The sequence below is a fragment of the Pristis pectinata genome, chromosome 4 (genome assembly GCF_009764475.1).
Source record: "Pristis pectinata isolate sPriPec2 chromosome 4, sPriPec2.1.pri, whole genome shotgun sequence".
Lineage (NCBI taxonomy): Eukaryota > Metazoa > Chordata > Chondrichthyes > Rhinopristiformes > Pristidae > Pristis > Pristis pectinata.
Genome location: NC_067408.1, coordinates 65,461,800 through 65,486,863, shown reverse-complemented (window position 1 = coordinate 65,486,863; position 25,064 = coordinate 65,461,800). Strand labels below are relative to the sequence as shown.

Here is a 25,064-nt window from a genome sequence, read left to right as displayed (position 1 = left end):
TTGAGGTAGGTAGGGTTAATCAACTGATTAGATGTATGCTGTTTCCACAGCACAAATGTTCAGATTGACTGACAAATCTATAGAAGGGGCATAAAATAAAGATGAATGCACTAAAATCAGTCAGTGAGTCAAAGGAAGAGTGGCTTCCAATGTCTAGAATAAGAGGATTCATGTGAGATTTAAGAATAGTTCCAAGTTAATCATACTCGGCCCTGATATTTTCCCCGAAAGAGGGACAGCAGCTCGCAGAGCTGGAAATGCATTAAGCAATGGGGTTGTTGAGAGCACAACATCATTTTCCCATTTTCTACATCATAACTACATCATTCCTACACATATATCATAAAGGCTCAAGATAGCTACTCTACAGGAGACTTGAAACATGAGTAGTTTTGTTTAAAGTCTAGAATTTAGTAACGTTGTTTCTGCCTTTTACACTTTTGGCTTTTTTCCTGTTGCAGGAAAACAATGTATAACAGAAGTAACAAACAGTGTGCTGGAGGAACTCAGTGGGTCATGCAGCATCTGTTGGAGGAAAGAAATTGTCGATGTTTTGGGTCGAAACTCAGCTTTAGGACTGAGAGTGGAGTGGCCAGCATTGAGAGGCACAAGAGATTCTGTAGATGCTGGAAATCTGGAGCAACACACACAAAATGCTAGAGGGACTCAGCAGGTCAGGCAACATCTATGGAGGGAAATAAACAGTCGACGTTTTGGGTCAAGACCCTTCATCAAGACTGGAAAGGAAGATGGCAGAAACTAGCACAAGGTGGTCGGGGGAGGAGCAGGTGATAGGTGAGTCCGGGTGAGAGGGGGACGGTAGGTGAGTGGGCGATGGGGGATGAAAGGGAGTGATGTAAGAAGCTGAGAGGTGATGGGTAGAAGAGGCAAGGGGCTGAAGGAGGAGTCGGGTAGGAGAGGACAGCAGACCATGGAATAAAGGGAAGGTGAGGAATAGATGGGCAGGTCATGAGGGCAGGGAAAGGGAAGGGATGAAGGGGCCACAGAAATGCAGGAAAACATAGGGGGGGAGAAGAGGGAATAAAGAAAAAAAGGGAAGGGGGAAAGAGGGGAGGGGTTTACAGAAATCAGAGTTGAGGTTGTCAGGTTGGAGACTACCAAGGCGGAAGATGAGGTGTTGTTCCTGCAATCTGCATCTCGCCTCAATATGGCAGTAGAGGAGGCCATAGATCGACATGTCAGTATGGGAGTGGGATGTGAAATCGAAGTGGCTGGCCACGGGGAGATCCTTGCCCCGCTTCACCTGTGAATCAGAGGGTGTCATTTATTGCATCCGCTGCTCCTGATGTGGCCTGCTCTTCATCAGTGAGTCCCGATGCAGATTGGGTGACCACTTCGTCGAGCACCTTCGCTCCGTCCCCTGCAGAAGCAAGGATCTCCTGGTGGCCAGCCACTTCAATTCCACATCCCACTCCCATACTGACGTGTCTATCCACAGCCTCCTCTACTGCCACATTGAGGCCAGACGCAGGTTGGAGGAACAACATCTCATATTCTGCTTTGGTAGTCTCCAACCTGACGGCCTCAACATTGATTTCTCTAACTTCCAGTAGCCCCTCCCCTTTTCCCCTTCCCTTTTTTCTTGTTTTCCCCTTCCCCCCCTTGTTTTCCCTCATTCCTGTGGCCTCCTTATCCCTTCCCTTTTCCCACCCTCATGACCTGCCCATCTATTCCTCACCTCCTTCCCGTTATTCCATGATCTGCTGTCCTCTCCTACCGGACTCCTCCTCCTTCAGTCCTTTGCCTCTTCTACCCATCACCTCTCAGCTTTTTACATCACTCCCTTTCATCCCCCTCCCCCACCCACCTACCTTCCCCCCCTCACCTGGACTCACCCGTCACCTGCCAGCCTGTGCTCCTCCCCCTCCTCCAGCCCTTTTGTTCTGGCTTCTGCCCTCTTCCTTTCCAGTCCTGATGAAGGGCCTCAACCCAAAACGTTGACTGTTTACTTCCCTCCATAGGTGCTGCCTGACCTGCTGGGTTCCTCCAGCATTTTGTGTGTGTTGCTCCAGCATAGGAAAGAGAAGGGGAGTGGCAAGAAAGGATTCCGAGGCAATCGGTGGACTGAGGAGGGGTGTAAGAAGACAGGCAGGTGGTGCCAGGTAGGGGAGGTGAGCAGGGGTGGAGTTCGAAGAGAGTGGCAGGTGAATGATTGACGGAGGCAGAGAGAAAAAGGGGAAAAAAAACAACAGAACGAGCAAGTTGGGGAGAGGGGAGTGTGAAGCTGCTGGAGGGAGACAAGCAGGAACACAAAAGAGCTGGATTCGAATAAGTAGGTGAGAATGGGAATCATTACAGGAGAAGGGAAAGGAGAATGACAGTTGGAACCAGATGGTGGTGGTGAAGGGGGGGGGAAACTATGTGTGAAATGGGTGGATGGAGCCAGGAAGGGGAAGGGAACAAAGAAGGATGAGATGGGTATAACAGAAGTGATTGGTATTTCAAGTGTACAAATCTTTGGTTAGGTTAGGCCAGGCCGTACTTGGCAGTTGTACAAAGTGTTGTTAAGGCTGTGCTCAGTAGGATTGTGTGTGGTTGTGGTCGCCACACTACAGGAAGGATGCAGAAAAGATTCACAGGAATGTTGCCTGTTCTAGATGGCTTGAATTATAAGGATTGGATAGGTGGGGATGGTCTTCCCTGGAGCAAAGGAGGCTGAGAGGTGACATGATACAGGTTTATAGCATCATAAGTGGCATAGATAAGGTCAGTCTTTTTCCCAGTGTAGGCAAGTCTAAAACTAGAGGGCATAGATTTAAAGTGAGAGGGGAAAGATTTAAAGGGGACCTGAGAGGCAATTTTTTCCACACAGAGGGTGGTGGATATGTGGAAGGAGATGCTAGAGGAGGTGATAGAGGCGGGTAAAATTACAATGTTTAAAAAACAGTTGAATGGGTACATGGATATGAAAGGTTCAGAGGGATATGGCCAAATTCAGGCAAATGGGATTAGTAGAGATAGGCATCTTGATCAGCATGGACGTTAGGCTGAAGGGCCTGTTTCTGTGCTGTATAACTATAAATTTATAAATCTATGAATGGAGAACACCAACCAAATGAATTAACTGCCCTGATCACCATCAACGAAGCTCTGGCCTGCAAATTTATGAGTGAAAATTAGCAGTGCCATTGACTTTTTCCCTACCAAATTTTCTTTATCTTTCACAGGTCACTGATTGATGCAGATAACAATCACTTCAATATTTTTCCATGATCTTTTTTTTAATAATTATATCAATAAATATCAGAGGGCTTCTCAATGTGTCCATTATGTTAAAAATAGAACATACCAGGAACAGGAGTAGGACAATGCATCTCATGAGCGTGCTCTGCCATTCAATAACATGATGATTGATCCAATCTTGGCCTGAACATCACTTTCTTACTCTGCTGTCAATCTCCACCTTGAATATATTCAATGACTTGACCTTCACAGCTCTCTGGATAGAGAATTCCAAAGAGTCACAACCTTCTAACAGAAGAAATTTCTCCTAATCGCTATATTAAGTCAGCAAACCCTTATTCTGAAACAATGCTCCCTAGTTCCAAATGGCTTGTTGAAGGGAAATATCCTCTCAGCTTTACCTTATCAGTCTCCCTCAGGATCAGATTTCAATAAGATCACCTCTTATTTTTCCAAACTCCAACGATGCTCAACCTCTGATCATGTCAATCCCATCATCCCAGTAATCAACTTAGTGGACTTTCTTTGCACTGCTTCCATTGCAATATCACTGGAAACATTATTACTAAATCGGCTACAGTACTACCTCATGGAAGAGTTATAGGGATATGTTCCACTGATTCACCTACAAGCTGTCACTATCATTACCAACTAGATATACTATACCTAATACCATGGCTCCAAATATCCACTTAAAAATGGTGTGATGAATGAAAAGGGAATTCAAAACCAAACAAATCAAATTGGTAAAGAAATTTTAAAAAAGTTCTAGTTTGCAACTTGATAATTAAAGGACCAGTTAATATGGCTGATGGTGAAAATGAGACATACATCATTAAATTTGAAGCACCAAATAGCTGCATTAGAACACAAAAAAATCCTACATAGAACAGTACAGCACCGGACAGGCCATTTAGTCCACGATGTTGTGACGATCTTGATGCCTCCTAAATGTCCTCCTCCTGTTTATCATTCATATCCCTCCATATTCATGCATCTAGCTAAAAGCCTCTTAAACTCCACCAAACTGCCTAATTTCACTACTACCCTGGTAACCCATTCCAGGCACCACTGTCTGTGTAAAAAAAAAACTTGCCCCTCACGTTGCCTTTAACCTTCTCCCCTCTAACCTTAAAAGCATGTCCTCTGGTGTTTGACATTTCTACCCTGGGGAATAGACTCTGACTGTCTATCCTATCTATGCTTCTTATAATTTAAAAAACTTCTATCAGGTCTCCCCTCAACTTCCAGTACTCTACGGAGAACAAACCGAGTTTGTTCAACCTCTCCTTATAGCTTGTACCCTCTAATCCAGGCAGCATTCTGGTAAACTTCTGCACCCTTTCCACAGCCTCCACATCCTTCCTATAATGGGTGACCAGAACTGCACACAGTACTCCAAGTGTGGTCTGACTAAAGTTTTATATAGCTGCAGCATGACTTCCTTACTCTTATACTCAACACCCCGACCCATGAAGGCAAGCATTCCATATGCTGCCTTTACCACCTTATCCAGTTGCATAGCCACTTTCAGTGAACTATGGACCTGGACCCCAAGATCCCTCTGTACCTCAATGCTATTAAGGGGCCTACCATTAACTGTATACTTTCTCCTTTCATTTGACCTCCCAATGTGCAATACCTCATACTTGCCTGGATTAAACTCCAGCTGCCACTTCTCTGCCCATATCTGTAACTGATCTATATCCCGCTGTATTCTTTGATAGTCCTTCACACTGTCCAAAATTCCACCAATCTCTGTGTCATCCACAAAGTTGCTAATCTACCCATCTACATTTTCATCCAAATCATTGATGTGTTTCACAATGTATCCCTTACACAGTCTGCTCTGCTCCGTCTACAACTCATCCAGCACAACCTCAATCATGGAATGCTTTCTCTCCTCCCTCCCAAATATAACAGAGTTACATGATTATAATAATTGGTCTAAGGTCAGATACTTCGTAAAAACCCATCCATTAAGAAGTGGTACTATGTAATGCATCAAAAGTGTTTCTATTTGGGTGATGAGGTTGTGCCAATTATAAGTAACTGTCTGAGCTATCTCAACATGCAGTAGAAATGCCAAACTTCTCGTTGCCATAATACTCCCAATCCAGTTACCTGCCAGAAACTGCAGAGAGTTGTGGACATAGGTCAGCACATCATGGAAACAGCCTCTCCACCATGGACTCTGTCTATACTTCTCACTGCCTTGGTAAAGCAGCCAGCATAATCAAAGACCCCACCCACCCCTGACTTTCTCTCTGCTTCCCTGTCCCATTGGGCAGAAGATACAAAAGCCTGAAAGCACATACCACCAGGCTCAAAGATAGCTTCTATCCTGCTGTTATAAGACTATTGAACAGTTCCCTAGTACCATAAGATGGACTCTTGACCTCACAATCTACCTTGTTACGACCTTGCACCTTACTGTCTGCCTGCACTGCACTCTCTCAGTAGCTGTTACACTTTATTTGGCATTCTGTTATTGTTTACCTTGTACTACCTTGATGCACCATGTAATGAATTGATCTGTATGAACGGTATGCAAGACAAGTTTTTCCACTGTACCTTGGTACATGTGACAATAATAAACCAATTCCAAAAAACTAATTCCAATGCCATAAAGTCTGAATTATTGTAGTGATTTCATTTTGGCAAATATAATATGCCAAAAGCAACAATATAGATGGGCTTATGCCAATCCTTCCTTTGATATTACTAACGTTTAGGAAAACCCAAGACATTTCATCATCTCCCAGGGGAAAGCTGGAACTATATCAACATTATCAGGGCTGGGAGGCATGTGCCAATCTAAGCTTGATGAGACCTTGACTGTATTTTTCAGATTTGGGTCAGACAGGGTACCAAAAATATTTCAAGTCTTTAGGCTCAGGTGAGGGTTGGATTGCCCACGAGAGGGTCAGGCAGATTTCTGATAGGATCTAGTATTTTTGTGGTTTAAGGCTTTGCTGTGCTTGTTCTTTCTGCAGAATATAAAATTCCTGAATAACTTTTGTGGTCTGCTGGTTTCAACAAACTCCAAGGTAATTCCCTGTGAAATGTGATATAAATGTAATCAGTGTGCAGAGTTTCTGAGGTGAGAAGGCCTGCTTCAGCAAGTCATTTCACTATCATGCAGATGTAGGCTGAGAATATACAGAAAGTGCTAAACAACCACAGGAAATGAAATTTCAAAACCACAGAGCACTGAAGGTCACATTTTTGGCTTGGGTATTAAGCAAAAGCACTTACTCATTTCAGCAATCTTCTGCTGCAGTAGTTTGGATTCCCCAGACAAGTGTTTGCTGAAAGGCAGAAGGAAATAAACATAAATTCAGATGAGTAAATATGTTAATGTAAATAAGTCCCATTGGTAAAATTCTTGTGACACGATCTGTGATTTCGTGTTATTCTTGGATCCAAGTGAAATTGTATTTGTATTTGCTGCCTTCTAATTGGATGTGAGTGGAGCAGTGTAGCCACTTTTATTGCTTACCTGCCATCAGCCTCATCCTGTTCATCCATATCAAAGCGAAGCCTTTTCAGTGGCTTTGGCACACTTCCTGTGTCTCCAGCCCGCTTCAGGTGCCGATCACTGCAACTGACCAGCTGGTTGATCTTCTGGAATTTTTCTGGTGTCTGTAATAATGATCATTGGGGTGGTGACAATTACTGGACAGATCACAATGCACATTGGGTAGTGGGAGGAGCAATGTTTTGTAGAAGTAAAAACTTTTAAACTTTTTTTTCCCAACACAATGTTCAACATTGCCTCCTCAATCGATCTTAAACGATCCCCTGACCACCACCACATTGTGAGATTATAAAAATAAACCCAGTGCAGCTAGTCAGGCTTAGATGGGATAGACATCACAATTTATTGGCATGTTCTTAATTATCCTGGACAACATCTGTTTTATTTATGTGTGTAGGATAGTACACAGTCTCATCATCACTCAGTCATAGGGAACATAGGGAGAAATATGCTATTTAGCCTTTTGGCTGATTGGTGACTGATTGCAAGCATGTACATTTCCCCCCATATTCTTTAACATCTTTGTTTTCAAAAAAACTCAGATTTAAAAATGACTAATCTAGTATTAATTACCATTTAAAAACAATGTAACTTGTATTAACGTTTACTCAGACATGTGAACTGAGTTCCATTGCTAGAATGCCAAATTACACTTCCTAGTTATTGTTACAAGATAGAAAGAATCAATTCATTACTGGACATTGCTCAGCTTTTGAGCTTGTTGACTTGGATTCACAGTTAGCCTTCAGAATGGGGTTCCAATTCTGCCAGAATCATGCTGGCTCATTAATGCACTAGATGTCTGACTTAAAAATATTCTGTTCATATATTTACTGAAATAGCTAAAGTCGAATCATAAGCAACATGGGCACAGACAAATCTTATGCATCATCTGTCTGAATAATGTAACCAAATAATTTTATAGTAATAGTTGAGATCAATAGCAGGTCTGAAATATAGAGTTCTAGCTTATAGGAACATTCTAAAGATATTTAAAATTTTAGGGACTTAATTCAGAGATTTTTAAATAAGTTTTAATTAAAAGAGTTCTACATACAAGATAGATTTGAAAAAGTATCACTCACCCCAAATGGTTCACCAATTGACACCAAGATTCTGTAAAATCAAACAGAGTTAATTGCTACTGAAGAAACAGAAACATTATAATATGAAATTATTGCTTACAAGGCGAAAGATAGAGACAGTTCATAAGGTCATATAAGTGGATGTTACATTTAATAACAACATGAATTATAGACGTATAGAGAGAATGCAGTGGGTACATAAAAATATTGCATATATAGCTTAACATATTATTTATAAACACCCGGATATCAGAGGAGGTATAAAATGCAGCAAGTATTCAGACAATATTAAAAATACAGATATTGCAAAGAGGGCACAGAAAAGTGACATTTATACCAAGCCATTTAAAGAAAGGAGCTCCAAGTGTCATCTAACCAGGACTTTGCATGAGTAGAACTTTGCAGTTCTCTAAAGTCAAAGAGCAATACAGCATGGATACAGGCCCTTCGGCCCAACAAGTCCATGCCAACCACATTGTCCACCCAGCTAGTCCCAATTTCCTGTGTTTGGCCCATATCCCTCCAGGCCATAAATGCCAACATCCTTTTAGCCTTTTTCTTCAGTTTCTGTATAAATCTGTAACATTTAAAGTTTTACGTACAAGAACCCCAGAATCTCCTTGGACTTCCACCAGTTCTAGTCACATACAGCAAATATAAGGCCAAACATTTCCAAAAATAATTTTTAGGAAGCCAATTAAGAACATTAGGATTGGGGAAAGGGATAAATGCAGATCTTGGAATGAAAGGCAGCAGGAGTTGATTCGTGTTAGGAAAGCAGGATAGATAGGCATGTAGGATGGAGAAAATCCCTTCTGAGAAAGAACGTGCTGGAGGGGTGACAGAACCTCATGTAATCAACCAGTACTTCCTCACCAACAACCTACTCTTTCTTCAATGCTCATTTTGGCTCTTGCCACCATCATTCAGCTCCAAGGCTTCAGATCACAGCCTTGATCTAAGAGTGTCTGCCCTTGACATTAAGACAGCATTTGGGCATCAAAAGTGTATGTGTGTGGGGGGGGGGTTGGAATACGGTCCCCAAAAAAGCCATATGTTGCACAAAGGAATGGGTGGGGGAGGATATTAGTCCTGAGGCAGAGATGTAAAAGGTGGAGAGAGGCAATAACAGTTCTTGCAGAGATGGAAGCAACAGCAGTTTTGGTCAAGGGAACAGAGAAGGCAATGATATAAGGTACATAAAAGGATTGTGACTCAGTAGCATTTGTACTTACTTCACCTCCATAGATTGGAGGAACATGCACTACCTATTCCAGATAGTTCAGTTTAAAGTAGCATTTTGTTTGACAAAGGGAGAGGGTTAAAGAAACAATCATAGGTGTGAAAAGATACATGTTGGAAGGATCATCAAATGAGGCTATATGGATTAAAATAAAGAACAAAGGCAATCAAACTTTTGGGAACATCCTATGAATCTCCAACCAGTCCAAGGATGATGGAAGAGTAAATTTAAGCACATTTCTGATGTGTAGAAGCACTGGGGCAGTAATAATGGTGGATCTCATTTAATCTAATATTGACTGGGGTACCGTCATAGTAAAAGGCATAGAGGAGACAAAATTCCTAAAATTTTCTTGTGACTCTCTTCACAAAAGAGGAAGATGATGCCAATATTGTAGCTAAGGTAAACAAATGTGAAATGTTGAATGGATAAGGAAGGAAGGGTTTATCATTTTTGAAAACGGATGAAATGCATTCCGGACTGCTAAAAGGAAAGAAGGAAGGAAGGAAACAACAGCAGCTTGAGACTGCAAAGTTTTCTTCCTGGCTACAGGAGTGGTGTCAGAACCCAAGTGGACCTGTGCATGAAGTGCTTTGAGAGGTTGGTCATGGCACGCATCAACTCTAGCCTACCAGGCAACCTGGACCCATTGCAATTCGCCTATCACCGAAACAGGTCTACAGTGGATGCCATCTCCCTGGTCCTACACTCAGCTCTGGAGCATCTGGACAGTAAAGACACATACGTTAGACTATTGTTTATTGACTACAGTTCTGCCTTCAATACAATAATCCCAAGCAAGCTTGTCACCAAACTCCAAGACCTAGGACTTAACACCTCCCTCTGTAACTGGATCCTTGACTTTCTAACAAACAGACCGCAATCAGTAAGGATAGGCAGCAATACCTCCGGCACGATTATTCTCAACACTGGTGCCCCACAAGGCTGCGTCCTCAGCCCTCTACTCTACTCCCTATGCACTCATGACTGTGTGGCCAGATTCTGCTCTAACTCTATCTACAAGTTTGCAGACAATACCACCACTGTAGGCCGTATCTCAAACAGCAATGAGTCGGAGTACAGGAAGGAGATAGAGAGCTTAGTGGAATGGCGTCATGACAACAACCTTTCCCTCAATGTCAACAAAACTAAAGAGCTGGTCATTGACTTCAGGAAAGGAGGTGTGTACATGCACCTGTCTGCATCAATGGTGCTGAGTAGAGAGGGTTGACAGCTTCAAGTTCCTGGGAGTGAAACATCACCAACAGCCTGTCCTGGTCAAATCACGTAGAAGCCACGGCCAAGAAAGCTCACCAGCACCTCTACTTCCTCAGGAGGCTAAAGAAGTTTGGTTTGTCCCCTTTGACTCAAGTCAACTTTTACCGATGCACCACAGAAAGCATCCTATCTGGATGTATCACGGCTTGGTACAGCAACTGCTCTGCCCAGGACTGTAAGAAACTGCAGAGAGTTGTGGACACAGCCCAGCACATCACGGACACCAGCCTCCCCTCCTTGGACTCTGTCTTTACCTCTCATTGTCTTGGTGTAGCAGCTAGCATAATCAAAGACCCCACCCACCCAGGACATTCTCTCTTCTCTCCTCGTCCATCGGGTAGAAGATACAGGAGCCTGAGGGCACGTACCACCAGACAAGGACAGCTTCTACCCCACTGTGATAAGACTATTGAACGGTTCCCTTATACAACGAGATGGACTATGACCTCACGATCTACCTTGTTGTGACCTTGCACCTTATTGCACTGCACTTTCTCTGTAGCTGTGACACTTTACTCTGTACTGTTATTGTTTTTACCTGTACTACATCAATGCACTCTGTAGTGACTCAATGTAACTGCACTGTGTAATGAATTGACCTGTATGATCGGTTTGTAAGACAAGCTTTTCACTGTACCTTGGTACAAGTGACAATAATAAACCAATACCAAAATTACGATATAGAGGTCAGAGACAAGCTGGAGCTTAGATGCTGGCACACTTGCTTACCCACTATGCTGCTGGAATTGCTTTGTATTCTTTGATGGCCAGTGTAAGTAGCCATTCATTTCAATGGATTGCTTACACTGATTAAAGAGATAAATGTAAAAGCACTGGTACCCCACCTAGCACTACCCTGCAAGGTGCTGATTCATTATAGGCCTCTTGGTTCTCCAGTCTGAACACTCACAGAGTGTGAGTGTTCAAACTGGAGAACTGGATGTACCCCTCTGAGTGTTAAAACAAAAGGGATTCACCTGCTCACTGCTGCTTTCTGCCACTGCAGCTGCATGCTGCTGTGCCAGGAGTCTGGTTGTGGGGAACCTGGTCCTACCCCTCACTGGCACTCTTGCAGCAATGAATTTCCAGTGGCTCAGTGTGAAGAGGCTGTCTGTGAGTGTTAATGTTGGCTGGGCAGGAACAAGTGGTATGTAGTCATTCACCACTGAGGTGTGGGGCTCAGCACTGCAACCTATCTGGGATAGTGAGTGCGGGCCATTGCTAGGAACTGGCAGCAGCTGCTCTACGTGTTGACAGATCACACAGATTCTGTGGTCTCTCTCATCATCACCTGTTGGATGTGATGGAAGCTGCTGTTAGCTTGTTATCACTGAGAAATTTCTGGGCTGTGGACAGATGTACGAGCAAATAAAAAGAGGGGAAAGACAGTGGTTTCCATTACATGAAATAATGAGAATTTTAGAATCTAGGCTGGCTGTTAACACAGAGCAGGTGCTGTCAGTCCTTAGCGATGGCCGCACTCACCACGCTAACCAGGATGCGGCTGAGCCCTGAATCTCAGCACTGAGCAACTGTACCACTTGCCCCAGCTCATCCAGCACAAGCTCTCACAGGTGGCCTCTTCATACCAAGCCATGGGGTGATTCACTACAGTGGAAGCGTGGGTGATGGGGGATAGCAGCAGAGAAGGCCGGGTTTCACACCAGGTTCCCAACACAATGTTGTCAGTAAGGCACCCCTTATATATTATGTATAATGACCACCTTTAGTGTTGATTTCATTAATGCTCTCTTTCCCAAAAATACATCTTGAGCACTAAGCTTGGTACCAGAGCAAATAGTTTATTTGTTTTTCTTTATCTTACTTTATCCTAGTAATCAATTTCTAGCAATTTGTGGTACTTAAGTGAATTTTAGAATTATCTTAATCTATTTGAAGTTAATCAAAAGGCTACCCAGACATTCCAGGGTCCACCACCTGAGGCCAGGTCACTGCTCACAGCCCACTTCACTTCAATGGATCTGGGCTGGTGAGTGCAATGGCCCGCACTCACCATCCTAGAAAGGTTGCAGCCCTGAGCCCTACATCTCAGTGCTGACAACCAAAGAATCCACATCTTCAGAAGAACCACGAAAGAGTAAGTTCAGCCACAGGAAAAGCAAAGAGGGAAGAGTGTGGACCGGATTGCGCATGATCTAGTCTTGATATTCTTACAGAATTTGTTTTAAAAAAAAAGAGCAAACTAGCAACCTGCAACAAAGTCTTTCGAAGACTTTTAAAGCCTTTTGCAATATGAAGCAAAGCAAAATAGTGTAAATCTGTTGTATTCCTCAGTCTATCCCTGGCACTTTTCAGAACTAAACCCAGTTTATTTATTGATGTTTAATTTGTTAATGTAATAACCTAAAAAATGAAGCATTCTAGCTTAAGGTAAATAAGGTATTCTACCTTTCTGAAAAAAATTCTAACAAACCTACTTTACTTATTTTAAAAACCAATAATGCAAAATAAATAGTTTAAATAAATAGTTTAATTCTAATAAAACAATACATAATGAGAAAGACCAGACAGTAAAAAAAAGTAGGCAGTGTCTTTACCTTCCCTGTTGCATTGATTACTAGATTAGAGACAAAGACAGTACAGGCTGAAATTCACATTATATAACTTGAAAGTTCCGAATATCCTCACCGTGTTCTGGGGGTCATTTTTGTGGGGGATAGCAATCCGTCAGTTTTATACGGACTCTTGAGAGGAGAGACATAAATGTTGTTCCCACCAGGTACACGCAATGGAGAGGTTGGAAAACCAAATGAACTTCGAGGAACAGGAGGAATTGGGGAGAGTGTTGGTGGCTGTTTGAAAGAGAAGTTAAAGAACAAGTGGACAAAACAAATTAGAACATGGAACACAGGAGGCAGCAATTTGAAGACCTGCACCAACTCTGAGTCCCATTCATGCCTTTCCCTAAGAGCCTGCATTTGCGAAAGTTAAAAGATAAGCCATTATGACTCTCTCATCAACTCTGTACATGAAGACAAAATAATTTGAGTCTTTGTACTTCAATATAATACAGTACATATAAAAATAACAATTAAAGCTGTATTCTTAAATAGTCATCTAAAACCTGTTGCATTATACTTAGTAGCTTTGGTATACATCTAAAATAAAAACAGTAACTAGTAGAAATTCGCAGCAGATCAGATGGCACCTGTGGAAAGGGAAAAAGAGTTGATGTTTCAAGTTGATAACCTATCATTATCTTTTTCTGATGAAACATCATCATCTGAAATGTCAGTTGTTTCATTATCCACAGATCTCTGAGCTGGTGAATACTTCCATCATTTTCTGTTTTTATTATGGATTTCAAATATCTGCAGCATTTTCCTTTCAAATGTACAACTGTTGATCAACAATAAAATAAAGCAACTATCACTGCAGTCAGTACATGTTGTAATTGTTTCCTGATGTTATTTCATTCACTTACAAATATCAATAAAGCATTGAAAATGATTAATTATTCAGCTGATACAATCTCTCTATATTTTGTGTAAAACAACATAGCATAGTTTAGTTGAATGGGCATTGACCTGGAAGGTTAATTCTTGTTTCTCTCTTCATAGATACTGCTAGCCTGCTGAGTATTTCCAGCATTTTCTGTTAATAAAATATACTTACAACGGGTTGAAGCATACTGTAAAATATTGGTTTTCAGGCCTCTGTATGAACACCAGGTTGTTAGAAGCCTATGATGGAATCATACTGCCCTTCTTTGATCAGCACATGTTTGAAGGTCTAAAGAAAAAGAAGAAAAATAATTAAATAAACATTTATCTCAAAGAAAAAGCTGAACTAAAAGTGCCACAGTTCAAATGCTTCAGTAGAATTTGTCAAGGCTAAATACTTCAGGTTAGACTGAAAAGTTTCCTGAAAGAGGAAGCATTGTTTTGAAACAAGGATCCAAGATAAGGCTAAGGTGATTTAGAATGCTAGCTATTCTAGTTCTGCATTTCCAGGCTGCAGTCAGGCCAAGCTTGTAAAAATGTGGCTGGGTCAATCTAGCTATTTGTGACTCATGCCACAAAGAGTAAATTTTGCACTGAACTAGAAACCAGAATCAGATAAGTACACTAACACAATTTCATATTTTCTTCAGAGAAAACAAATGACCATGATCTTGGTCAATGTGCAGTGACATCATAAAAGATAATAGAGTAGCAATTTTCTTTTGGTTGCTAATGTTAAGCACACTCAATATTATTAACTGCTAGTTGTTCTCACTTCTGCACATTTTCGATCTGATGAAGAAAAAGCAACAAAATATGTGAAACTGAAAACCTGCGGCTGATAATCTTGTATATGCTTAGCACTAGCAACCAAAGTTGATTTTTCCTCCTACTGTGTCTTAAGTTTCAATCTACCAAAGAGGTACATATTTAGAGAGAACTGAATTCAGGTCTTTAAGATTATTAAGGACATTGATAGCATTTAGCTGCAAAGATTGATGTGGAAAGTGGATAAATCCATAAAAATTTTGAAAACAGAAAGGGCAGATATGTGAGTTTTTTTTCTTTCTTAGTAATGTCTTAGAGAGTAAGCTTACAGTTTCAGAGGTGGGAGTAGGAACTGATTTCTCATATCCTTTAAAGTGGAGTGAGATGCAGTTTTAAAATAGTATTTAAATAAGGAGTGAAGGGGAAATGTTGGTGATAACTAATGGCTGGGTTTTTAAGAACTCAGAAATACATCTTACAGAGTTTCTGAATCAGAGAAAGCTCATAGGAATTATAGAAATTTATGGCACCGAAGGAGGTCATTCAGCATTTGTGGGCTGGGTAACTTTTATTGAATTGTGTTTTGAATGATCTTCCCATCTTCCTGCTCTAGGTTCCTAGCCCTGCAGGTCAAGGTTCTTCAAGTACACTTCCGTTTAAATATGATGAGGATTTCTGCTTCTACCAACCTTTCATGCAATGGGTTCCAGACACAAAACCATCGTCTGGGTGAAAAAAAATTCTCATTGCCCCTCCAATCCTTCTACTAATTACTTCAAATCTATGCATTCCCTTCTTTTTTTGTCAATTGGGGAAGGCGTGAGAGCAGGGGATGGGATGACTGACGAGAGACCAGTAAGTATTGAAACAAACACTAATGTGGCTTTCTTGAATTAAGTCTTAAACTGTTTTGGAGGCAATGAAAAGTTACAACAAAAGGTCTGTAGATTACCTCTTGATTTGTATTTGGCAAGTCCTTATAGGCAGTAACAATAGTCTTGAACCTAAGGTCTATGTTCTTCACCTTGCAAATGGCATACATGGAACACATCATTATCTGTTAAAACACAATTATATTAATTATTAAACAGAGCACAATCTGCTGGCAAGAAGCTTAAAATCAGCTTAAAACTTACATTCTTCATCAGTGTGTATTTGGTTTTTGGATTTAAATGCTATTTGTTTGTTGTAATGATCTGTTGATGAGAAATTGTTATATTATCAGGGAGTAGTAGGGAGTAAAATCCTGCAGATTTTCGGCTCACTGCTCAGACTATATTAATAATTTAGATTTAATATTGCACAGATGGTTAAAGAACACAAATTTTCACTTTTTGAGGGTAGGACAAATGAACAGCTCTATTAGTCAATCCCATCACAAGAGGAAACATATTTCTATTTGGGCACTGCCTCCAAAAGGGCTCAGGGGATGGAATAAAGAACATACACTTTAATAAACCTGCCCTTACCAAATCTTGATGGACTGAGGCTAACAGTAGCACCTTACTGCCCTGCAATACAAATAAAGCAAACTCTGAGATCATGTATCGGACTTGCTTGTGCCAGTGCCACACCTCAGAGTAAATACATTAATTTGCATTCCTTTCTGCATATATAATGTCATTAATTTGTGATGACATTATATAAACAAGTAGGAGTGGAACAGTGGTGCATAGGGGATGCTGCCCTCCTCAATTATGACTAATGAGTTATATGGTTTAATGCGTCTAACTTGCCCCTCCAAATGTGTCAAATTCCCTTGCATGCCCCTGTTTGACTGCACAATAAACACCTTAAAATAGACATAAAACAATGTATTTAGAAAATATGTCAAATCAATGTGGTTTAAAGGAATATCATTGCCAAAGCTTATAAATGTAAGTCCTTACACTAACACCTTACAGAAACTTTCAGAAACCACACTGCTTCAGTGCAAGATTATAGGGGACCTGTCACACACCAATTATATTGACATGAATGGCCACTTTTTTTATATAATGAAGTCAGAAAAATATTCTGTCTATCTTAAAATGGGAGTACTGTCCTTGATCAAAGTTTGGAAGTCAGGATCAAGCAGTTCTCAAAGTTAGAGGAATCTTCAGTGACAATCAAAACTAATGATTAAAATAGTAGATAATTCTGGGCGGCAGTGTCAATCAATCAACTACCTGGACCAATTTGCTCTCAATTTCTTTTTTGAGTCTGCATGTTCTATATTTTTTTCTCCATTCCAGCTATAATGCCAGCCAGCTGTGATCATCTAGCCTCAAAATCCCAGCAACTAAAGTGAGGATACTTAGGATTTCACAAGAGATTTTCCAGCCACGCTTATTGGGCAGGAGTGGGGTCTTCCTTATCTTGGTGATCCAATCTCCTCCGGATGACCTAGTCTTTCTCCACCCCTTATGGCTATCTTGATTTTCAACTTCCAACTCACAATCTCTGCCCCTTCTCCTTCTACTTGTTCTATATAACTTCAGAAATCCTTCTGTTGGCTGCAACCAGCCAGACTGAGGAAGGCTTATTATTGGAAAGACAGTCTTTTAGCAGAATACCTACCCAGGAAAGGAGAGGAAGGATGGAGATTAGGGGGAGAAAGTGCCAGTCTGTTAATGTCAGGTCAAAATTTTGAAAGTTATCAATGTGTTGAAGATTATTTGGGTGAGCATATGAGTTGCAAGGATCAGGAAGCTGCTTGTTCAATACCCAATCAATGTCCCATCAGCCAATCTTAGCCAGGCCTCAGTAGAAGTTCCAAAAAAGACCCAAATACTGAGTTACTGAGAGGGGAAATTATCTGGGATTTTTAATCCTGATCTCCAAACAATCTGGAAGGAATATGCTTGACAACGATATAGCAGTTGAATAACCATTAGCATCAATGCCAATGACTATAGTAATTTCAAAGTGGGCCATAAGGGCTCTCCTTACAGTTTTCTCTTTATGAGAAAGCATTAAGCCCCTGTTCAGTGATTCCCACAAAATAAACTGTAATTTGGAATTCAGAACATTGGTGGTACAAAATCATGCCTCAGTTCATGAGATATGTTCCCAGCACCAGAACAAGTTCCAACAATTACATATACACTATACCTGGTCTAAATGTCTGTCTTTCATAAGTTCATGCTCATTTGCTAATGTGTGCTGAAACAACGTCCATATAATAGCTTCCAGCTGAGGATGTTCAGATGGTAGATGAAGATGATTGCACAGCATGTTCAATCGAAGATATGCCAGTCGATAAACTAAACAAATAATATGCCAAGAAAAAAAAAACATTTTGATTTAGAGCTCAATATTTGTTTCATCAAATGTAAATATTAATGTCTCCATAACACATTCATACGGATCCAGCATCTTACAAGCATCTTCATTGAAAATAGCTTGGTGAGAAACCTTGCTCAACTCAGCAAAACAGTTGTAAATGATTCTTACATGGATTGGAATTTGCCTGTGTGTCATTTCTTTTATCATGGGGTAACGTCTGGACACTAGTTACCACATGGACTTGACAGAGTGAGATCTTGATTCAGTCACAAGGGGGACCTGGAATGACTAGAGACCAGACTCTAGTGAATGGATATTATTGCTCATCCACTGGTGGGCATGCACATTCTTTCCTCTTAAGCAGTCCCTCAGGACTGAGATGACACGATTCCACCCTGATTTGTGGGTTCTGACGTGGTTGATGAGGTAAATGTGGAAACCCCAGACTCTTCCACAGATGGGGCAGGAGGTGGCAGATGAAGTGGGCAGGTGAGTAGCTTATGAGGCGGTGTGCTCCTCCCACTACCTATGCAGGGGTTTTGCACGTCTCCAATGTATGGAGGAGGTTCTCAATACCATCCTGAATGCTCCTTTCCACTTTCTGTAGCCATCAGCCAGAGATTCCCAGGAGTCAATAGAAATGCTGGATAATTTTCAAGGAGCACATCCTTGAATCTTTTCCTCTGTCTGCCTGGTAATCTCTCCTGTGTCAGAGCTCAGAATGGAACATATGTCTTGGCGGTCTGGTACTGAGCAGGCAAACAATGTGCCCTACCTAATGTAGCCAACTAAGCCTAACTTGGTCCTCAGTGCTGGGAATGTTGGCCTGGGAGAGGACAAAAGTCATTCTACATCTGTGTTACTCATCTCATAGCCAGAAAGCTAAACCTTAAAACTTTTAAAAGGCAAGCACAATAAGTTCATGCTCACTTTACAACATGTTCAAGATCTAAATAAAAACAGCAGAACCAGGCCTGTTCAGCTGACACATTATAGTGATCAGAAACCCAGTAACCCATATTAACCGGGCCCCCAAAATGACACATTTTAATTGTCTATTTTGTGAGGGGTGATGGAGGGCAGAGTGTAGTAATGGCCAGAACTGGGGATTCAGAAGCCTTCACATATAGCAAGTCAGGTGGTCAGTGATTATGAAGTACTGCAGGGGCAAGGGAACAGAAGGTGTGAGCAAAGGGTTAAGACAGAATCCAGGGTCCTGCAAAGCTCCAAAGGATTCAGCAACTGTAGGTGCATATGTGGCATGTGGGGTAAGGTTTGCAGGGAAGAATTGTTGGAATGTGTCATACTTTAATGTATATTTTAACTAATAGCCTATATTAGGAAATATGTAATTCAAATGCTTACTCTCAACCAACTCTATGCTGCTCCATTGCCACTGTCTGGACCTGAATCTGACAGTTCAAAACCTTAACCATCCTATTCAACTGAGCATGCAAGCCCAAATCACCTTCATTAGCAAGGCAATCTATTTCTGTCTCTGCTGTCTGCTAAAACCCACACTTGTGTTTTCATTCCTAGATTATAGATTCATAGAGTTATACAGCACAGAAACAGGCTCTTTGGCCTAACTCTTCCATGCCAAACAAGATGCCTATCTACACTCATTCCATTTGCCTGCATTTGGTCCATTCCTTCTAAAGCTTTTCTATCCATCTACTTGTCTAAATGTCATTTAAATGTTGTAATTATACCCTGCTCCTCCACTTCCTCTGGCAGCTCGTTCCACATACTCACTACATTCTGTACTAAAAACCTGCCCCTCAGATCACCTTTAAATCTTTCCCCTCTCACTTTAAACCTATGCCCTCTAGTTTTAAACTCCCCTACCCTGTTGAGTTTCAACTATTCCAATGCACCTCTGACTGGCATTCCGTCTTTCATCCTTCATAATCTTGAGTCTTATCAAACCTTTGCAATATATACACTAATTCTCACCAAATTCTGTTACCTATTCTGCACTCTCTTCACTGGCAACTTAAACTTCCCAGACTATACCTATTCTTTTCCATCCTGTCTCCCATTCCTTCTTTCAGATGCTTTTTGAAGCCCAGCTGGGGACAGGAAGCATTTCCTATCTGCGCATACTCCACTGTAGAGTAGTTGTACTTTTTCCTAAATGAGAACAGAAGTGTAATGGAATCAAATGATAGATGGAGCCGGCTAATTTTATTTTCCTCAGGCGATGCAAGGCCACACACACAACTGCACAGTTGAATGTTCCTTTCATTTAGTCATTACACAATCTCTTGTTCAACCAATTTTATCTAATTATTTCAGAGATGTTGCCTTTGAGTCTACTAAAGAAAGAGAAAGAAAATCCTAGTTCACCTCTATGAACTTTGCTATTTTCCATATCAGCTATCTTGTGTTTTATGTTAGAATATCAGTTTTACAGATCTTTACATTATAGTTATAGAATCATAGCCACTTAAAATTGGGTTAACATTGCAACAAACTGTTTCAATGAAGGGACTTACAGGCTAAAATAAAGAAAATTTCCATTCCATCAATCTGGACCGAATTTGAATCATTCCAAAATATAAAAGAAACTTTTATAAACATATTTAGTATTTCCATCATTATGCATCAGAGCAAGTGATTGCAGTGCATCCTTGTTTTGGATGTCATGCAAAATGCAGGTAACTGGGAACTCCACATGGAATGAAAATAATCAGAACCAATTCTTTGACATCCTGTGATTTATCTCTGCCAAGTGTGCAGGAACATACAGAAGGTATTTTGGGTGTGAAGATAGGAGCTTTGCGCCCACAAAGACTATGCACTAGTCATTTCTATCAATGCTATCATGGATAGCTGCATCTGCACAGGTAGACTGGGGAGGATGAGGCCAAATAAGATTTAACATGTGCTGATTCACTTACTACCTGCAGCAGACCCAGTCCAGCAGCCATATCCTTCAGGACTTGGCCACTCACAGTGCCACCAAACCACTCTTGGTGGCAAACAATGAGGTCCCTCACCTAGTGTGCATTCTGTGCCCTTGCTATTCTCACTGCTTTCTTCATTGTTCAACATGGAGGAGCACTGATTCATAACTGAGGGAGGATAATAAGTGGTAATACTTTCCTTGTACATGTTTAATGTGATGCCATGAGACCAGACAGAATGAGGGGGACTCCAAGGGTTACTCCTTTCTGCCTGTCACCACCACTGATTAACCTGTCCTGCCAGTGGGACAGGACATAACTAAGAATTGTGATGGAGAAATTTGGCATATTACTTGATACAAAATTGGTTTGGTCACAGAAGACAGAGGGTAGTCTTTTTCTGATTGGAGGTCTGTGACCAGTGGTGTTCTGCAAGGATCAGTGCTGGGACCATCGATATAAATGATTTGGATGAAATGTAGGTGGGATGATTAGTAAGTGTGTAGAAGACATGAAAATTGACAGAGTCGTGGATTGTGAGGAAGGTTGTCAAAGAATACAGCAGGATATAGATCAGTTGTAAATTTGGGCAGAGAAATGGCAAACAGAGCTAAATTCAGACAAGTGTGAAGTGATGCACTTTAGGAGGTCAAATGCAAAAGGAAAATATACAGTAAATGGCATGACCCTTAGGAGCATTGAGGTACAGAGGAATCTTGGGGTGCAAGTCCATAGCTCCCTGAAAGTGGCAACACAAGTGGATAGGGTGGTAAAGAAGGTATACAACGTGCTTGTCTACATTGGTAAGGGCATTGAGTTTACGTAGCAGCTGCATTAAACATTTGGTTAGGCGACATTTAGATATTGTGTGCAGTTCTGGTCGCCACACTATAGGAAGGATGTGGAAGCTTTGGAGAGGGTGAAGAGAAGGTTCACCAATATGTTGCCTGGATGGAGTATATTACCTGAAGTAGAGGTTGGACAAACTTGGATTATTTTGTCTGGAGTGTTGGAGGCCGAAAGGTGACCTGATAAGCATATAAAATTATGAGGCGTAGATAGGGTAGATAGTGCCTTTTTCTCAGGGTGGAAATGTCAAATAATAGAGGGCATACGTTTAAGGTGGTGGTGGTGTAGGGGGGGGGGGGGGTGGGTGGGGGTTAAAGGAGATGTGCAAGGCAAGTCTTTCTTAAAAACCCAGAGAGTGGTAGATGTTGGAACATTCTGCCAAGGGAGGTGGTAGAAGCAGATAAGAAAGCAACATTTAATAGGCATTTAGGCACACAGAAGGATATGGACCGTGTGCAAGCAGATGGGATTAGTTAGATTGGCATCATGGTTTGCACAGGCATGCTGGTCTGAAGGGCCAGATCCTGTGCTGTTCCTTGTTCTATGTCTGCAGGATGCAATTCTGAGAGTATGATTATATTAGCCCCATAGTCTGTGGGGTTGCTCTCTCAGAGGTTCGTAAGGAGGACTTTAAGGTAAACTGGGTTGGAAGCAATACTGCTGTGTGGGAACTCAGTCCCTATGTCAATACCAGATGGTCAGTTCAGTTTCACTCTTTTTTTGAATGTAGCGGTACTGATACAATCAAGTAACCGTATGGGGTGCGTCTTGAGTCACAATAGACCCAGGCTGGAGGAAGATGGCAGATTTCCTCCTCCAAAGGACATTGGTAAACCAGATGCACTTTATGGCAATCCAGGAGTTTTTGTGGTTATCATTGCTGAGACTGGCTGTTCTAGTTTTTTTTTTCAAAATTTCAGGTAATTAATTGGATTTAAATTCTACAACTGCCATGGTAAGATTTGAACTTGAGTCTGTTGACTGTCAGCCAAAGCATCTGGATTACTAGTCTGGTAACTTAAACACTGCATCATCACCATACCCAAACACATTTAGCTACTTGTGTAACCATACTGGAACAGCTCAGCTAAAGCATGACTTGTTCAGGAGTTCAAGTCTTCAGTGCTACTCCTGGGATATTGTTGAGTCCCAAAACCTTCACTGTATCAGTGCTCTCAGATATTTCTTGATATCACATGAATCCAGTTCCTATCTCTTTTTGGAACGCTCCTTCTTATGTAGAATGTGCAGGAATAAAGCAATTCATATTCCCCCACCAACTTAGAACCCATTTAGTACAGCAAGAGAAATGCACTGAAATAGCTAGCTTCTAAATGTATTATAGATGGACATGAAAACAATGCTCACTCCTATTAGTAACTGCTGCTGTTAATACTGAACCTGTTCCAACCTTCACATACAGATCCAAAACTGTAAGACCTAATGGAGCATAAAAATCAACATTGGATACTTAAGATAAGGAGTACCCTAATTAAAAACTACCAGCTACCATGGCAAGATACCATCAGACCACTGCTATCAAAATAATCATTTTCATGGAGCATATTTTGTAATGAATGGGAGAAAAGTTATATCAATGTCAAACTGCTTAAACAAACAAGTACATTATACAGAAAATAACCTTCTCATTATTACCTTCTCATAGACATTTAGGCATGGACAATAAATGACAGCCATTTCCAGTAAAATAAATACAAAGTACATTTCTTCTGCTACCCTTATCAGAGCACCAAAGTAGCCACTCTTTGAACAATATTTTAGCTACTTTGTATTTCCTATCCTAATGCCACCAACAAACCCTTTATTAAAAGCCCAGAAAAAATATTTGTACATTGGTTTACCTTTTTTGTAGAAAAGAGAGAGTGAGGTAGATTTCTGAGACTTTTGCTGAGGTTGGGACTGGGATGGGGACTGAGATTGCCAAGAAGATGATGTCTCAGTTTTTGTTTGTTGTGTGGGAACTGTGTGCGCTGTACCAGACCCTTTCTTCCATGGTGATCTGACAGGGGAAAGGTAACTGTGGACAAAAAGATGCCAGGGATGACTGGGCAACTCAGTTATAGGAATAAATAAATCCATGTCAACAACAGTTTAGATCAGTGGTTCTACAACTTCAACTGTAAGACTTCAGCTACAAACAAAAACAAACAGCATATTCGCTGTATTCATACTTACAGATCTGCAGCAGTGTGGCTGTGCTGGAGTGGTTGTTTGAGTGTACTGGTAGGCTCTAGTTGATCTGGCTGATCTTCCTGTTCTTTTTGTTGCCTGAGTATGTCAAATAAAGGTGAATCCTGAAAGTAACAAAAAAAGAGTGCATTGGACAAATCTAATCAAATCTGTTAATTTTTCCAAAATTGCTATTCAAATTGCATTACAGAGAAGGGGCAATGAAGAATAAGGTGGGACTTGCCTGACGAGCCATTAAGAAAAACAGTATCACAACTGGATTGAACCAAACAACAGCAAAATATTCTATGATTCTTCATCAGTAAAAATCCACTAACTTTCCTGTCATTGAAGCTAACGGATTCTCATTTTTCTGACTTGCTTAATTATCCATCTGCAGAGCAAATCACTATCAGAAAAGTAGCACAGATAAAGAACTAATCTTTCAATATATTGAAAAAACTGTTAATTGTTTTTCTATTCATAATTCAGGTCAGGAAGTCCTCAAAACTTTGCATACAATTCTGTGTTTTCCTTACATTTATAGAAGTAAATCAATGGAATGGAAGAATGCAAAAATCTAATACATGAAAAAAAGGGAAAGAGCCGTGCATTGGCAAAAATAAAAATATAAAATTGAAGGATAATGGCACACATTGTTATAGCCATCCCTAGAGCAGTGAGATAGACTTTGCTCACCTGCTCATTGCATAGTACAGAAGCCACATGTAAGGGCACATTACAGAAGGAGACCATTTAAATCTATTATATCTGTGACTACTCTTTGAAAAAGAATATATCTTCTGATATTTCCTAATAGCTCTGCAAACAATTTCTATTTAAGTATTAAGGAAACAACTTGCAGTTATAGCATGATTTTAACATAGTAGAACTTTATATATGGCATTTCACTGCAGAGGTGTGATGTCACTGGAGAGATGAGAAATCCAGGGTTTCAACGTTTTAGAAAAGATAGAGAAGGAGGCAGGGTGGGGGGGTAGTGGAGTTGTGCGATTAGTCAGGGACAATATCACAGCTGCGCTCACAGGGGACATAATGGAGGACTCATCCACTGAGTCCATATGGGTAGAACTCAAAAATTGCCACTGGGACATTGAGGAACACATATGCAAGTACAGTAGGGAAAGGTGTAAAAACAATAGGGTTATTGTAGTAGGTGACTTCAACTTCCCTAATATAGACTGGGACCTCCTTAATGCAAGAGGTTTAGATGCAGAATTTGTTAGGTGCACCAAGAAGGGTTTC

The 25,064-nt window shown here is 41.0% G+C and overlaps 2 protein-coding genes across 2 annotated transcripts in view; one reads left to right on the top strand and one right to left on the bottom strand.

The window, feature by feature from the left end:
• Nucleotides 1–13,234, top strand: part of LOC127569882 (RCC1 and BTB domain-containing protein 2-like) — a 114,637-nt gene extending 101,403 nt beyond the window's left edge. Inside the window, exon 17 of the mRNA XM_052014880.1 lies at nt 13,092–13,234. The gene's annotated coding sequence lies outside the window, so the exon portion shown is untranslated. The remainder of the gene's footprint in view (nt 1–13,091) is intronic.
• rb1 (retinoblastoma 1) overlaps nt 1–25,064 on the bottom strand; it is a 196,322-nt gene that overhangs the window by 5,684 nt on the left and 165,574 nt on the right. Inside the window, 11 exon segments of the mRNA XM_052014904.1 lie at nt 6,463–6,515; nt 6,707–6,849; nt 7,831–7,861; nt 13,001–13,165; nt 13,990–14,024; nt 14,026–14,049; nt 14,051–14,104; nt 15,536–15,640; nt 17,677–17,828; nt 23,471–23,646; nt 23,805–23,923. Of these exon segments, the coding sequence (XP_051870864.1) occupies nt 6,463–6,515; nt 6,707–6,849; nt 7,831–7,861; nt 13,001–13,165; nt 13,990–14,024; nt 14,026–14,049; nt 14,051–14,104; nt 15,536–15,640; nt 17,677–17,828; nt 23,471–23,646; nt 23,805–23,923 (1,057 nt within the window).